Source organism: Hypomesus transpacificus, chromosome 22 (genome assembly GCF_021917145.1).
Source record: "Hypomesus transpacificus isolate Combined female chromosome 22, fHypTra1, whole genome shotgun sequence".
In the NCBI taxonomy this organism is placed as follows: domain Eukaryota; kingdom Metazoa; phylum Chordata; class Actinopteri; order Osmeriformes; family Osmeridae; genus Hypomesus; species Hypomesus transpacificus.
Genome location: NC_061081.1, coordinates 10,535,186 through 10,551,592, shown reverse-complemented (window position 1 = coordinate 10,551,592; position 16,407 = coordinate 10,535,186). Strand labels below are relative to the sequence as shown.

General features: G+C 41.1%; 2 protein-coding genes across 2 annotated transcripts; one reads left to right on the top strand and one right to left on the bottom strand.

Annotated features, from left to right (window-relative positions):
• Positions 1-866: 866 nt before the first annotated feature.
• On the bottom strand, positions 867-6,373 carry LOC124483885 (solute carrier family 22 member 7-like). Its single transcript, XM_047044471.1, has 10 exons — positions 5,780-6,373; positions 5,527-5,630; positions 4,665-4,819; positions 4,237-4,405; positions 4,009-4,132; positions 2,421-2,530; positions 2,115-2,329; positions 1,917-2,025; positions 1,604-1,810; positions 867-1,407 (listed from the first exon to the last, which is right to left on the bottom strand). Exons 1-10 carry the CDS (start codon positions 6,158-6,160, stop codon positions 1,299-1,301), a joined length of 1,683 nt encoding a protein of 560 aa, XP_046900427.1. The 5' UTR covers positions 6,161-6,373; the 3' UTR covers positions 867-1,298.
• A 4,066-nt stretch (positions 6,374-10,439) lies between these two features.
• synpo2b (synaptopodin 2b) lies at positions 10,440-15,867 on the top strand (the record flags this gene model as incomplete). The annotated part of the gene is made up of 2 exons (XM_047045319.1): positions 10,440-10,584; positions 11,667-15,867. Coding segments are annotated over 2 exons (2,610 nt in total), but the record flags the coding sequence as incomplete, so codon positions are not given.
• Between the last annotated feature and the right edge of the window lie 540 nt (positions 15,868-16,407).

Below are 16,407 nucleotides of genomic sequence, written 5' to 3'. Positions count from 1 at the left end.
TATTTAAACTTCTCAGACTAAACTGTTAATTTGTGATTTCAAATCTAATGGAACAGATATAAATAGCAGCTAGGCACTAACTTGTACCTTTATGGCCAGTGTAGATGTGAAGGTGCTGGGATCATTAACTATAGTCCACATTAAATATGTGGACTATAGTTAGTCCACATATTTAAGTTTCAATATTCCTATATGTTTAATGTATGCACCTCCCTGCCAAAGTAAATTCCTTGTTTGTGCAAACATTCATGGCGAATAAAATCCTTCTGATTCATATACCCATCCATTCTGACACAACTGTGGCTGCATTAGTCATGTTGGAGGAGTTGGACAACAGCTGGTACTAGGGCTCTAAGCATTATCAGAAATTGGAATCTCCCAAAGCCGTCTACTTCTGCCAGTACATTATCACTTCATCCTGCATGCTCCAAGCGAGAAATATGTAACCTTAGCAAGTTAATCAAGTGTCTTTTCAGCACTGAAACTAGGCACATAGTTAACCAACTGTCTGAAGGTGTAGTTGATTAACTATATTTGAAGGCCAGATGTCCTATATCTATATTGACAATTGATTTCTCCATTTTTTTTCACAGGTTGAAAAAATAAGAATCTATGTAATTGTCTGCTGTATGTAATTTGATCACTCTAATTGTGCCAAAACAAACCCGATATCAAATCAGTATGAGGGTATGGGCACCCCTGGAGTAGACTTGTGCGGACTGTGGGCACTCAAATCAACTATACTTTACACTTTACAGCACAGATCACAACATACATAGTGTTCCATGTTGGTTGTTCTTGCAGTCTGCAAAAAGTATGTAAGTCACATGTAAGTGCAATGTATGTATTATGAGCTTGCTTATGCTTAACACAAGCATGTGTTGCTGCCAGTGCAGTAATTGAATGTTACTTCTCATAACAATGTATTGTTAACTTAGAGGGTCATCACTAGCGTCAAATGGTCAGCACAAGTAAAGCCATTTATACTAGAAACAAGTCCAACTAAATTTACAATTTAAAAACAAGAGGTAGATTAACAGTTTTTGCATTGCATAGACACAGATTTAATTTTGTTTACTCTGCTCGCTTTATTGCAGTCAAATCAGAAATGAAAAACAATGGCTGCTACAGAAGACAACAATCCAAATGGATATATTGTTATAACCAATCATTTGGAAATTAAGCTCCATATGAACTTCACAGTGTTCATGCACAGTTCATCATTCTTGAGAGACAGCTGTGTTTATCATTAATTTCCTACAGGCCTACAATGTTTCCTGTCATGTAGCACAGTCCTGTTACAATGACTCACGTAGATTCATCTTCTCTTCATCATTTTCATTGCTGTAGTTTTCTTTTTTTAAATGTTGTCCCTCAGTTTGGATTCGGCCCAGTTTGGATTCGGCCCTGTATTGTGAAACATTTGATTTTGTTCAGTAGTTCAAAGATGAGCTAAGAATCCTACATGGTTAATTTGATCTGGTCGGGGCTCTAGCTTGTTAATGACTGCTTGGCCTTGATGAACATGGCTGTCAATTATTCTTGACAATGTCATACTCTTCACACAAGAACTAAAACTGATTCAATCACACTTTTACTTTACCTCGGTTTCTCAATATCCTCTATGAACTCTGGAAGACGAATGTTAAGCGTCTCAGGCAGGAGTAAAGCCACCAAACCAGAACCAATGGCCACCATACAATAGATCATCACCGGCAGAAGCTGCCACACATCCTCCAGTAGAAAGATGAGGGGTGCGATGGACACTCCCAGACGTGCAACAAATGCAGTATAACCCACACCGTTCTGCCTGAGGGTAGAGACTGAATCACTCTCAGTGAACAAATAACATTCAAGGATAATCATTATATTGAGGGGAGGAATGTAATGATTGTACTGGTTTGTTGATGACTCACCTTACAACAGTTGGGTAGAGTTCAGTGGTGTAAAGAAAAATGATTGTAAAAGATGCTTCTGATAGGCCTTTTCCAATTATGGACACAATGGCACTAAACTCCCACATGTCTGAAGAAGTAAAAAAAGGATAGCAACAACCGTGTGGCATCATTAACTAATTTGGTCCTAAGGATACTTGTGAACAAAACCGTTGATACCTTTTGGGATCCACATGTTGATAAGGAGACAGAGTCCTGTCAGAAGAAGGGCCCAAACTTGTCCAGGTTTTCTGCCAACTTTGTTCAAAAAGTAATACACCCCAACCTTGCCTGGCATCTCTATGAATGCATAAAGGAACTGCGTGAGGTAGATGTTCAGCCCAAACCCAGTGATGTTGAGACTTATTCCATAATATGTAAAAGCAACTCCAAACCTAGGGGGGACAATAAGTGAAAAACGTACATTAGGCACATCATCTTTCCTTGCCCTGAGGTTTTTAAAATATCACTTCACGGCCGACTTACCACACAATGCCTGTACAAATAGTAAGTTTCCTGATGTTTGGAGTTCTCACCAGGTCCATAAAAGTGTACTTCTTATGGCTCCTTTCGGCTGTCACTGACTTTACAAGCATCTGTGTGGCACCCAGGTTAAAGAACAGTTTTAACAATAGTTGTGTTCAAATATTGCTTCTAGATATCTAAACGTACTTTTGATTTACACTTTCTTTGGCTCTCGACGAAGGCGGTCGCATTTTCTCCCTCTCCTCCCCTGACCTTCCCTGCTTGGCTTCTATCGTATTGTCTAGTCCTGTGTCTTGTGTCTTATACTGAGAGACTCTCTCCGCACCGCTCTCCGAACTAAAAATCATGGATTTGATCAGCTGGTCTCTTAATGCAATTGACACCATCTTGGGTTTGGGGGAAACCTGACTGTCCTGACGGGAGGTTAGCAGCTGGCTACTCGATGGACGCGTCGGGTGTCCAGGGGCGCTTTCCGTGGAGGACAATGACGACATCTACCTATTTGGATCCACGATTACAGGCTTTTGCTGATTGGATTAGGCGCTGCCCTGGCATATCGAAAAATTAAGGAAATGGCTACACCTGTAAAAAAGCCCCCTAAAGCTGGCCGACATGATTGGACCGACGGAGACCGGTGGAAAAAGGAGTAGACGTGCCAATTGGAACGCGGCTACTCGACCAAACAACCCCAATCTGCTTTCGGCACCCTAACCAGCACAGGCCTTGGCCAAGGCCGTTGCTGGAACAACAACTCCCCTGAAGAGCGCTGCAGCGAGACTTCTCTTGCATTCCCTAACCCCCTTCCAACAGACACCTGAGGATTGTTGTCTCTGTCTGGGACCTGATTTAGGCTGTCTCCATGGCAATACAATCTGCGAACTGAGAAGTGTCTAATTGTGGCCCAGGCGATGGTGACAACCCAGGCCTACTCATACACTAACTTTCACTTGTGGATTGCGTCTCTGTCTTGGGTCATGACCAAGGATATCTCCATGGCAATACTATCTGCGAACTGAGAATCTGACTGATTGTGGCCTAGGCGAAGGCGCCAACCCAGGCACACTCATACACACCCCTTCCCCCATCCAACGCCTTTGCCTGCTTGTTCCCCCGCTTGTTCCCCCGGTGTGGCTGGCGGGTCTGTGACCAGCGCCTAGTATGGCTGCAGGTCCAGATGCTGCTTGTCCATACCCTTCCCCCCCTCCCCGTTGCAAGTCATGTGGTTCTGTAATGTTGTACAATGTATGTGCTTATGTGCTGAGGTGTTTTTTGCCTGTTCCCACACTGTACTCCTCTAGGAGCATAGTGTGGGGGTTGCCTTTTTATATCCTCTCTCTCCTCATGTTATGCTGAACATTTCTTCTTGTCCTGTCTACCCCCTTGTCATGTTTGTGTATTAGAAACTGCAAGTGGCAGCTCGGATCTAAGACGGATTCGAGAGACCGCAGATAGAATGCGGCTAGTTCGATCAACACTTGTATTATTGTTTTTGTTGATTTTATGTAAAGCACTTTGAGCTGCAATTCTTGTATGAAAAGTGCTATATAAATAAAGTCTTACTTACTTACTTGTATAACATTCACTTTACCTCTGGTGTGATGTTAGCCATTGGCATGGATCTTTTGTTCATATGGGCACATTGTCTAAGGTATCCATGAGCTTTTTCTGCTTGTCCACTGACTACCAACCATCTGGCAGACTCTGGAAGCCACCTGTAATGACAGGAATACTCGATCTAAAAATGATTTCTAAATACAGTATGTACTGGACCCCAAAAATATCAAATGTGTTGTTGAAGACATTTGCAATGGTGTACCTCCAGGCAAAAACAGACAAGAGGAGAGGAGAGGTCGCTGCTAATGTCAGCCAACGCCAGTCTCTCACAAAGTATGCAATTCCCACTAGCAGCCAGTTTCCAAGCGTCCAATCTAAGCTCACAATGACACCAGCAAATGTCCTGTGATGGATGTCAAACCATTCAACATCTGTAGGTAAAAGAGCATTTGTTGACAAGATAAATGTGATAATGCGATAACTTGATAATGTGTACACATACTAACTAAATAAAATAGTATTCTTCTGCAAAGTGGAAAATCTAAATCTTTGTATGCTATGTGTGCATAGTTTTTAGCCAAAGTTCATGACACAGGCACAATTTAATCAGTAATTTACTTGATTAAACTACTAGTATTATAGTAATATGTTCTCAATTAAATGCAAAAATTGAATAAAATGTTAACATACTTAGTACAATGGAGATTATGCTAATTCCAGCAAGGGTGAATCCAGTGAAGAATCTCATGATGACAAACATTAAGTAGGAAGTAGAGAATGCACTGATAGTGGCAAATGCCATAGATGACAGGTAAGACACCATAAGTATGGTTCGCCGTCCAAATCTTACAGGGAAAGAATATGTGATACCAATTAGTACAAAGCAGTGCCAATCATGAGTATGTGTGCACAGTTGATGACATTTTTGACACAGCACATTATTTTAATTGATATGCGAGGTAAGTGATTAAGCTCAAACAGCAAAAACTATTTGGTCAAATCCAAATCCCTCTAGGTGTGTCACTCAAAGTAACTATCATTTCAACAAGCTTTTTTACACCTTCTTGTAGTGATCTTTCAACAAATGACTTTGCTATTCTTACACATTTTCATCTCAAACTGTTAAATGCCTAAAAGTCACCGCATTCAAATGGCTTGGTGTTGTCAGATAATCTCATCAGGTACAACGATGGTTAGTCATGTGTAGACAGTATCAAAGTACAAAATAGTGAGGATATCAATCTGTCCTCAGAACAACATTTCAGACATATAGAAATGATACTAATGAGATATACACTAATATATCAAACAGGCTTCACTTTCTCCAAGTATTGTTTAAAATTACAGCAGAAGCTAGTTATCAGTAATAAAAATCGAAATATTATTTTCTCTGTACACTTCTTCTCTGTCCACAATCAATGGTCAAAAAATTAAATAAAAAGTTTGACTGGATATCTGACCTGTTTTGTGTATACAGTTTCAGAATACTTGGACGAAAGTAAACTCAAGCATTAGCTTGATCTTTTTAATCATGTTCTGTGAAGTCCATTACCTGTCACTGAGGAATCCAAATAGAGGGGCTCCGCACATGGCTCCAATGAAGAAAATAGTGGCTGTTGCTTGGTTCATTCCTTTACCATTGCACACTAGGTCCCACTTCAAAAATAACATTTTATGACAGATTAAGGATTCTTACATCTACAGTGCAACCGAAACAATGTTTAACTGGGTTGTCAAGTTTTCTATTCCAAATCATTGAATCAAATGTTATATTGCATAAAACGTATGCAAAGAAACATGCTTACCTCTGTTGCCACAGTGGATGTGAAGGTGCTGTGATCATATACCCATCCATTCTGACACTGAACTGTGGCTGCATTAGTCATGCTGGAGGAGTTGGACAACAGTTGATACTGGGGCTCTGGAAACATCTCACAGGAGCTTGGACCCCCATCCTCCTGCTGTGGAATACTGACTACCAGTCTCTGTTCCTGGGTTAGATTTCCAAAGATGCCCCCATCATCCAGACCGCTGACGTCACAGTGATGAGAAGGCATAGCTGCGATGAAATTGTTTAGCAAGAAGTGACACGGCAGAGATAGTCGCGATATGCTTTGAATCAGGATTATCATGATTTGATACTTCCCACAACCATTGATTTCCGAAAGAATGTTGTCAAATTTCATTTTTAAATGGTGGTTTGCACCACAAGACCGGCACAGACACAGTCAGTTTATCCAAGCAGCTTTTGATGTTGACAAATAGAAGATGAGTGCATGAGGTAAGAACCTTTTCTCAAGAAAGCAAAAAAAAGTGTCGCTCAGGCTGCTGCATTTATACTTCAGCTAACAGTCGCCTGTGCTCAAGGTTCGCGTGACGTAAACAGAATAATGTTCCCGTTACATTCATAGCCATGGTTACCTTGTTAACGCTTTGTAGCCTAGTATAGGTATCAATATATAGGTGATCATTCGGAGAAAATGACAATATAAAATGTTCACTATGTTACGACATCAGCGCCAGTAGAAATTTCTCCTGGAAGGAGACACTTCCAAACAACGGTTAAAAGTGTCGACCGTGCAAGTGTGGACGGAGATCGTTTTCAATTCGAATACGCGTATTTGTAATTACCCGGGCTAGTGTGGACTGGGCCTAAATTGGGCTCTACCCCTCCCCTGTGTTTTTTCCATCCTCACCCCTTCTCCTTGGCTCTCTCCCCCTCACCCCTCTCCTTGGGTCTCTCTCCCTCACCCCTCCTCTGTCCTAAAAAGTTCCAAGATGTACTACCAAGATGTACTGCTAGTTAGATAATTATTTTCTACAGGTAGTCTGGAAAGTATCTAGAACTTGCGACAAAATCACTGAACTGGCAACATTGGGTACAGATGCATAACCATGAGTACAGTTGTTCTTCTGTGATATAGATTGAACTTTGAAGTCAGACTAACAACCATTTACCAACAGTCCACAGATCCTACTGTAGGATGAACAATTTTGAGGGACATGCTTGCCTCTGTGTTATCAATCCATGCAGTTGTAACTTTTCACAAATCATTGAATCACACAGATCAGGTGAAATGAATAAAAATGGTTATACATTTGTCTTAGTCTCATTATAACCAGTAGTGCAGAGTGTCTGTGATGCAGTCAGTGATTAAGACGTCAGTGAAACACATAAATATAAATATAGATTACTTTAACTATAAATACTGCACAGCGCCCGTGATAAAAATTGGTGGCACACACAAGGATTCCTGAAATTATAGATGAGGTTTAGCATTATTCTTCAATATACTTCCATTATTTTATTGTCAAAATGCTTATACAAACAACGTAAATCGCAGCATGGCAATCTGTTGGATTATGAAAAGGACACCTGCAAAATAAGAACTTTGCAGAGTGCCCGGTTCTTGAGATAATCGTGGGAAACTAAACCCATTGTAATTTGTAAACATACACACACACAGATTCCTGGCATTATTAGAGATATGCAGTTGCCTGCTGACTCTTAATCCTTAGATCATGGATTCTAACCTTTCAAAAAAGTTATCCTTTTAAGGGCAATGCTGTCAAAGCATTGTGCTGGGGACTTGCTTCATATAACAAGAGCAGCTTAGGTTAATTAAAGGTGTTCTGATTTGTTGGTGCAGACTGTGCCATTTTCATTTAGGCATTCAAATACTGCCAAAGCAGATGGACAAAGACGGGAGAAGACAAACTATGCCCTGAAATGGAATAGAAGTGTTTTATTTCAAAATACATTTTAACTAGGATTATATCAAATTGAATATTTTATATATCATATAAATTGTCTCCTGCTCAATGAATGACATCTTAATGAAGGTAAGTTGAAATATGTTTTATATTACCATATTCAGAAGAGGATTGATGAACGCTTCTCTTGGTTTCTTAAAACAACCAATCTGAATCTTACCAAGTTTTTAGTGCCTTATTTGAAGAAGATGGCTTGTTTTTATTCTCTGGATGTCTTTTTTGTAAATTGATAGACATTTTTATAATAACTCCTCTGTATAAAACATGTTTATCATATTGGTTCACAGTTGATTCATAATTAATAAAACATTGTTCAAACATTATTAAAGCATTCTAAACCTATATGTTTGCATTTATGAACACGGTTACAAATGGTATGTCCTTTATTAATTGGTACAGTTTCTATCAAACTAAATTAGTGGGTTGGAAGTAATGTTTCTTTTTCCTCTTTCTCTTATTAAATTATGTAACGATTTATTCAAATATCATATGCTTCAGTCATATGTAAGTCAAATGTGTAAGTCTATACTTGCTCAGCTTTCTACCTGTGTTGGCTTTAATATGTGTTTTTGACATAAATATTGCCTGGTTATTATTATTGTATGACATGACATGGTCTAATTGGCTTAGAAAACTATGGAAACACCTAATCCCTCACAGACTAGCACAGAGAAGGGTCATGCCTGTCAAACAGTCATGGATGTTGGGCCCTCATTGAGGCTTCAATTGGATGTAAGTCAAAATATAGACTTAAATTGCCTTACTAGGTAACAAAGAAGTCCATTGAGGTTAGGCTTGATTGCCTATGATGGAAAATGTATTAAAAACATGGGGAACTAGTCATCACGTTTTATGTGCATGTTGTGTTTTGGTGAAACACACACTTATAAGGACAAGCCATGTTAACAATTCTGTAAATCTGTCCCATAAATCTGTGAATGAAATAAATGTTGGGACTACATTTACATTTACATTTATGCATTTAGCAGACGCTTTTATCCAAAGCGACTTCCAAGAGAGAGCTTTACAAAAGAGCATAGGTCACTGATCATAACAACGAGGTAGTCCCAAACATTGCAAGCAGCCAAAACATGAAGCATACATTGTGAAAAAACTAAACAAGTGCCAAAAGGGAAGACCCATAAGAGCATGTGTTACATGTACCAGCAGAGGGGGCTGTACTTGATTAAATACAACTTTTTGTATTGAGCCAGTCCCATAACCACCCAGCTGCTCCCATAACCACCATACCAGTAGCTAAAGCATTTTGGTTCTTGTTAGAAATAACAGAACAGGCATTTTATAGCATGCAAATTTATCAAACGTCTATACTGTTCCCCAGCCTTAAATGTTTTGTGTATAAGATGGGTGCTAATTAAGGCAGTTGACTCTAATTTCAAGTTAAATATGTATACTTTCTGATCTAACAATTATTTTACCCTTAATGAACTTTGCTTATCAGGGGGGAAGGTGCACAAATATATTATAACCTGTACTTAATTTGCATTGTTCTTGGACTGCTTGTAACATTACAAACATTTAGCTCTATGCTCACACTTTGAAACCTTTCATTGCCAACATTGAATTAAACTTCTCGAATCAAGTTCTTAAATGGAAATGTCATCACTATGGATGTATTCATCGCTGTGATGAACTGTACAGGACAGAAAAATTGTATATATAATAGTGCGGAAAAAGACGCCCTGTTGTTTTGCTTGTACTCTTGGATCAGAGTGTTGTATCCAGGGTGATATTGCATACCATTCCATTTACAGTGGTGGCACTGCTGATGAAACTGGCCAGGCAATTCACTGTGCTTCCTATTGGGGATAAGGAATGTATTATATCAATTCCACAGTAGCTCTTTAGAAAACTAAACAACTTCAAACTGTAGCTGCTTTTAATAATGCTGCTTGGGTCCTGAAATCATGTTCAAATCAGCCTAAATTGGGAGCCTCTTGTTTTGAACAATATTTGTTTAAAGCATATTGAAAACGTCCATGGATGTGTAATTGTCAAAAGTGGCATAATTATTCCTTCCAACATGCTTTAAATGTGTTCTTCTTGGTTTGAAGGTAGCCTCTGTCAAACCAAGGATCCTGTGACAATAAAATACCATCAGAGATGGAACCTGAGATAGAGGTTCAGAATAACAACGGCTTAGACACTTTGTCAGGGTCCACCGGCTCCCTGGAACTGTACTTCTCCAAGTCCCAAGATGGCTCATACTGTGATGAAACAAGAAGTGATGAAGACAGTTCTTTGGATCCGGAACTCCTACATGAAGAAATAGACAATTCAGAATCCCCTCAACCACTTGACTGCGAGGATATGCAGATAGATAAACCATCCACTAAATACAACCAAGTGAGTCCAAGTGAAAATCATGAAAATTACCCTTTTCCCCAGGATACATGTTTCATCAAACCTGGGGCTGACTACCATCCCACAACCAGCACATCTTTACCATCTCTACCGTCCTCAAAATCCCCCACCTTGGAGCCGGACTTAGGTCGACTTTCTCAGAGGCAGTCACCCGCTTCCTTCACCTCCTCGGGATTCCAGGTTGAGACAAACCAGACCCTGACCCGCACAACGACCACGGTGCTGACCCCGACCCCGTCTCCACCTCTAGGCCACAAAGTGAAGCCGAGCTCTGGGACTGGGGCCAGGGGAAATGGGAGTGTTGAATCTCCAGATGAAGGAGGGAGCAAAGAAGAAACACCTCCTGCTCCTGGCTCCTCTGGAATGCCAGGCCAGGGTGCTGAGCAGGCAGAGGAGTGGGAGTTTGACAGGGATCTGTGCAGAGCCAGCAAGCACAGGGCGAGGCGCACACGTAAGTAGCTGCTCCTCTCCACCCTCATTCATTTAACTGGGGTCCCACTGCTGTACAGAACAGTTGTAAATGTGGATGTCATCTTATATTCTTGTGTATTTTTATTTTTTATTTTTTTATTTTACTCCAACTGAAGTAAGTTACACAGCAACTATTAAATTATGTTAATTTACAAAATTTAATATATCAAAATTTTGGTTATCTGTTCTTACATATTACTACTTACTAAAGTAGTTCTGTAATTACGTTAATAATGTAAATCCATGTATTTGTGTCATGGGTAATGGCTAATGGTTATTTTTGAGCAACGCATTTTTTTGGGAAGTGGACATACAGGGTGACTCCCCCTGCAGGGTTTGGTAGTCAGTGTGGATAAGAATAAAACATGACCATGCACATGATGAGGCTGGCAGAAATGCATTTGACAGACAGCACCATGTGTTCCCTTGGCCTGTCACCTGATCCCTTTTTCAACCCTAAGCATTGACTGAGATGGAAAGTTAGCTCCTCACTTTTCTTGCCTCATGGACCCCCCTATGCTGTAAGCTGTAAGTAAGACTACCGGTACTTTTATTGCTTCTTGCAATGTTGTGCTCCTAAAATAAAATACATCCAGTTGAGGAGAGAGTGGAGGGCAGTGTGCTGGTCTGAACTGTGTTGAAAAGCTCAAGCTTAGATGGAGGTCCTGTGGTGTGCCCACCACAAATGGATGCATGAGAGTTCAGTTTGAAATAATAGCCAGAGATCTAGTGACAACTCTTCAGATGCTACTGTATGTACTGGGTACAGAAAGGGCTTCTCAATTAAGATTCTCGTTAACACTTGTCATAACTTGTTACAGCACACCATGACAATGCAACCGGTGGTATTTATGTGGTTTAAATGTTTGCAGCTAAACTAATTTAGTCTTGCCATTGCAAAAACAGTAATGTAACATATTTTGTTGTTTCTTGGTATAGTAACAGAAAATGCAGTGTGAGTATGATATGTGTCCGTAGCTTAACTATTCACTTTAGGTTCTTCTCTTTCTTCTTAACTCAACATATTCCTCTCGCTCACTCATTCTCCTTTCTCTCTTCCAGGACTCAGCCACAACGAGAGTCAAACAGAGAAGTGGGTGAAGGAAGCCAAGTCTAAATGTAAACGCATCTCTCTTCTTCTTACTAATGCACCAAACCCCCGAAATAAAGGTGCACTGCTGTTTAAGAAACGGCAACAGAGGGTGAAAAAGTACACGTTTGTAAGCTACGGTACTGGACAGGAAGAAGAGATAGAAAGTGAAGAAGGCAAATCTGTTGGTTTGAGCTTTTTGTCCCCTTGTGATTCTGAGCTAGAGGACGACTACTCGCTATATTCCCAAGATCCGGGGGTTCCGGTTTTGAATTTGAATCTAAACAGAGACAACTTTTTTCAGTTAGACAGAGCGCCTGACAAGATGGAGCACCTGCCAGAAACTAAAGGCAAGGGCGTTATGATGTTTGCTCAACGCCGTCAAAGGATGGAGGACCTTACGTTGGAGCACGAGGAGATGAGACGCAGGGGACTACCTGTGGAAGGGGTCGTGGAGCCCGAACCAGCAGAGGTGCAGAATACTCCTGATATGAATGAATTACCTGTTCAGTCGGCAGAGCAGCATGCTAACCATGTCTTCATGGAGGCTCACACCAAGAAGCACATGCTCTATGAAGAAAGCAATCAACTGGAGATGCATGTAACACAAGTTATGAACAGTATGGAAGAAGTAATGCCTAAGCCCCTTGTGCCAAATAGAACAGCCAAGCCCTTCTCATGTTTTAACACCAGAGCACCTGCACCCTTTCCACCTCCCAGCTCTGTCCCTATCCCCGTTGCAAAGAGGCCTGAGCTTAAATTTAAGGTACCAGTTCCTGTTAATACAAATCCACAAGTCTGGTCCCCGACTGGGGATATCATAGCCTCCAGGGATGAGCGCATATCTGTGCCTGCATTCAAGACAGGCATCCTTCCAGAGTCTAAAAGAAGAGGCTCAAATAAGCAGCATTCAATGTCAAATCAGGCCTCCTCCAACACTTATCTCCAAAACAAAGGGGAGCGAAGATCTTACATTGAGTCAGGCCAAGAGGAAGACTATCTTAGTCTCGGAGCAGAGGCCTGCAACTTCATGCAACCAAGAGCTATGAAGCTTAAGAATCCCCCACCCGTTGCCCCAAAGCCCACCATCAACCCATCTTGTCCTCCATGGTCAAAAGATGGTCCTCCACGTGATGCCTTTCACCCTCCCAGAAGTCCAATTCCTATATCCTCCCATGTTCCTGCTGTCTCTCCAAAACAACCGTCCTACCAACAGCAAAACAACCCTACAGTTTTGCGTCAACCATTACTAGACCCACAGCAACTGGCCAACCCCTGGGCACCATCTAACACTCAGGGACAGCTACAGCCGCCAATGAACACTTGGGCACCTGCCAACTCTCCTCTTCAGCCTCAGCCAAGTTTGAATAGCTGGAGTCATCAGCCACCTCGATCCCCAGTGAGTATTAATGCTCCAACTTCTGCTGTGCCACACGCATCTCCAGCCTTATGGAACAAGCCGGCTGCTAATTCAGTGGCTTCTTGCCCAGCCAAACCGGTCAACTCCAACATCCACTCTTCCAAGGCACCACTCACTTCATCTAGGAGACCTTCAGATAGAGGCTCTAGCACAGCTGTGGATGCTCCACCAATGATGGGAAGAGGTGCCAAGCTTTTTGCTAAGAGGCAGTCTCGGATGGAGAAGTTTGTGGTGGATGCAGATACAGTTCAAGCCAACCTGGCCAGGTCCCCTTCCCCCATCTCTTCCCTCCCCAACACATGGAGATATTCTCCCAACGTCAGAGCCCCACCTCCTGTCTCGTTCAACCCCCTCCTTGCTCCTTTTTACCCCCCGGCTGCTGCCAAGCAACCCCCTTCTACCAGCCCTAAAATCAAGTCTAAGGCAAAAGCGAAATCCAAACCACCTCCCCGAAAGCACCTGGACACCTTAGATGTTATGAAACATCAGCCCTACCAGCTGGACTCCTCACTCTTTAGATATGAAGCTAACACTGAGGCCAGAAGCCCTAGCCAGGCATCCCCCATCCCACCCTCTGATGCTAGCCCCGCACTTACCCCAAGTCCTATCCCTGCCCCTTCTCCTCGTCATGCCCACAACTCGCACTCAGCCAATCAACAAAGGAAGCCTGTAGCTTCTGCTAAGCCCATTGCATCGGTAAGTGTCTCATATCCTTTCGACCGTCAACCCGCAAGTTCATCTGAGCCACCCCTAGCAAATAAGCAAATGAATAAAAAACCCACTGCCTCAACTGCTACGCATGACCTTTCCAACAAACTGGTTTCAGGCACCCATTGCCCTCCACCCACAAGCATCTCGGATTTTTCTTCTTTTAGCGTAAGCAAACCTATAGCGTCCTTGTCCTCTGGACCACTTTTCACTAAAAGTGCCCTTCCAATGGCTCCTCGGCCAAGGTTCTCTGCTAAGAAGCCGGCAGGATCAAGTAAACAATGGAAGCCTGTTGTACTCCAATATTAGTTGCAATCCATGGCTGCGCTTTGATAGCAGGTTTTCATGGTGGCATGTCTCTCTACATGACCTTTAAGTTTAAACATAAAAAAGTGCGAATATCAACATGAAATCATCATGATCCAAGTTAGTATCAATGTTAGTATCAAGTTAGCTCATGAAGAATCGGTGTCCTGTCCTTCTACATACTTTACACTTTGTAAATGTTTAAATGATAACATTGCAAGGTTGGATGGAAAAACACGGCTTATACAAATATCAGATTTTGTTAAAATACTCAAGCAACTGCCAACCTGAGTTCCTGAGCAGAATCCTAGACCCCAGTTGAGACAAATTAACAATCCTAGGTGTCCCAGAAATACTTCACATATGGCTTCCAGCTACTGGCTGTTACACCCACCAACACTCCCTCCCCCCAATGCCATAAACCTCCCATGCTGGCCCAGCAACCCAAGATAAAGTTTCATGATGCTTGCTGCAATTAATATAATGAATAATGAATAAGTTGCTCATTGTTTTCCGCAAGTCTAATAGCCAATGGCTTATGGCAACAGCATGGTGCTTGTCTATTATTAACATTCATATGATTTAGGAAGTTTAGGACTCAGCAAGGTTGTCAAAAATAATTCTGCACACTACAGATAAGGTCATTTATGATTAACTAGACTCTAAGTGCAGTACTTCATTTGCTAAATATGAATTGTAATATCCGATGAGCCTTCATGTTCATGTTACATGTTCGTCTAACTACCAAGCACTGCAGAGTAATATTTTTGGAGGCAACAAGTGCTGAAAAATAAAAACTGGCAGATATAATTATGAGTATTCTCAGGAAAAGATAAGATGAAAATGTGCTATTTGTTCACAGTTCATCTTGCTTAAGTTTCTACGTTACTGTAATCCAAAATGTGATGTTATGTCTGTCTGTGGTAAAATTGCATACAGTGTATTCATCCGAAATGTAATTGAAATCACACACCCTCGTACTGATACAATCATGATGCATCAGAAAATTGAAGGTGTCACTCTAAATATAGAGTGCCTCCTATTGAAATACAGATTTGAATATACATTTAAAACAAATTATTTATTGTGCTGGCAGGTAAGATAAGTTCTTAAATACCTGATTAAGGCTTTTCTGTGGTTGTTTCCTCACTTTGTCAGCTTCTTGTTCTCTTCCTGTCTGTATAACTGTCACAAATGTGCCCAAATATTTGGGTTTTTATTCTTTAAAAAGTTGCAGACTGATCGAACAACATACACAGTATATCGAAAGGAAAAGGAGCTTTATGTTCTAAATTAGTATGCCCGAAGAAGAAAATATCTTCCTTTTCACAAAGCCCTCCTAATTCTCATTCCAAACTATATTTGATAGAGCTCAAGCACATGCTAATTGTTCCTTTTTTTCTTAAACCCACACTACTTCGATTGTCAGTTTTTTGTCTGTTTTCTGGCTTTGACATTTCCCATTACCAGTCATGGCTATTCACAAAGCTGACCCAATATGTAGCATTTACTTTAATTAAATGTTAATGAAACTGTTATGAATAGAAATACATAAAAAGAAGAATAATAATAACAGATGTATTTGACAAGAATCTAATATTGAACCTTCTTCAAAGCAATGTCGGCCTTTTCTCCTTTTCTTTGTTCTTTCCTTTCTTTTTCCTTTCTGTTATGTACCATTCTGAATATTGCACTTCTTGTAATATGCACCACTATGCTATTAAATCTTCTGTACCTTTTTTGTTAATGTCCTCTGTTCTTCTACACCTGCATCCAAGCTCTTGCATCTTGTTCCACAACTAGCTGAAAGCTCAACATAATTAATCTCATATTACTGTCTTTATATTACACTCCTTAAGTGTTTTTCACGATATAGTGGCTGTATAAGGGAAACCGTATTGGAGTTTGGATGGCCTTCAAACCGTTTGAAGGCCAAAGCGTTTGATCTTGAAATTGGACCTAGCGCTCCACAGTTTCTGAAATGGTGCTGATTGCTGATCTATTGGACTGGTTCCGGGCTAAACATATCATCGGGAGTGGAACGGAGTGCAAAGTATTTTGGCATCTTTCTGAAAGTAGACTCTCCGTTATTACCTACAGCCGACCTAATAGTCCAGGAGTTTTAGTGTACTCCACTGTAATATCATCATCTTCCATTGCTGAAAGGCCTTGAAAGTGAGGTAAGTGCTGAAAAAACTCCCCCAGTTGCTCCTAGAAATGGTGAGTGGTTATTTACAGGCGAACGAGCTCATGAAGTGGCCTGGTATGTCTGGAACATG

What these genes read in the sequence shown, in the direction of transcription:
- LOC124483885 (XM_047044471.1), bottom strand. Translation starts at nt 6,160, where the DNA reads ATGAAATTTGACAACATTCTTTCGGAAATCAATGGTTGTGGGAAGTAT. An exon ending in TTGTCTGTTTTTGCCTGGAG is followed by an intron (nt 4,133 to 4,236) that starts GTACACCATTGC and finishes CTGTCATTACAG; the next exon opens with GTGGCTTCCAGAGTCTGCCA. An exon ending in TGGCTAACATCACACCAGAG is followed by an intron (nt 2,531 to 4,008) that starts GTAAAGTGAATG and finishes GGTGCCACACAG; the next exon opens with ATGCTTGTAAAGTCAGTGAC.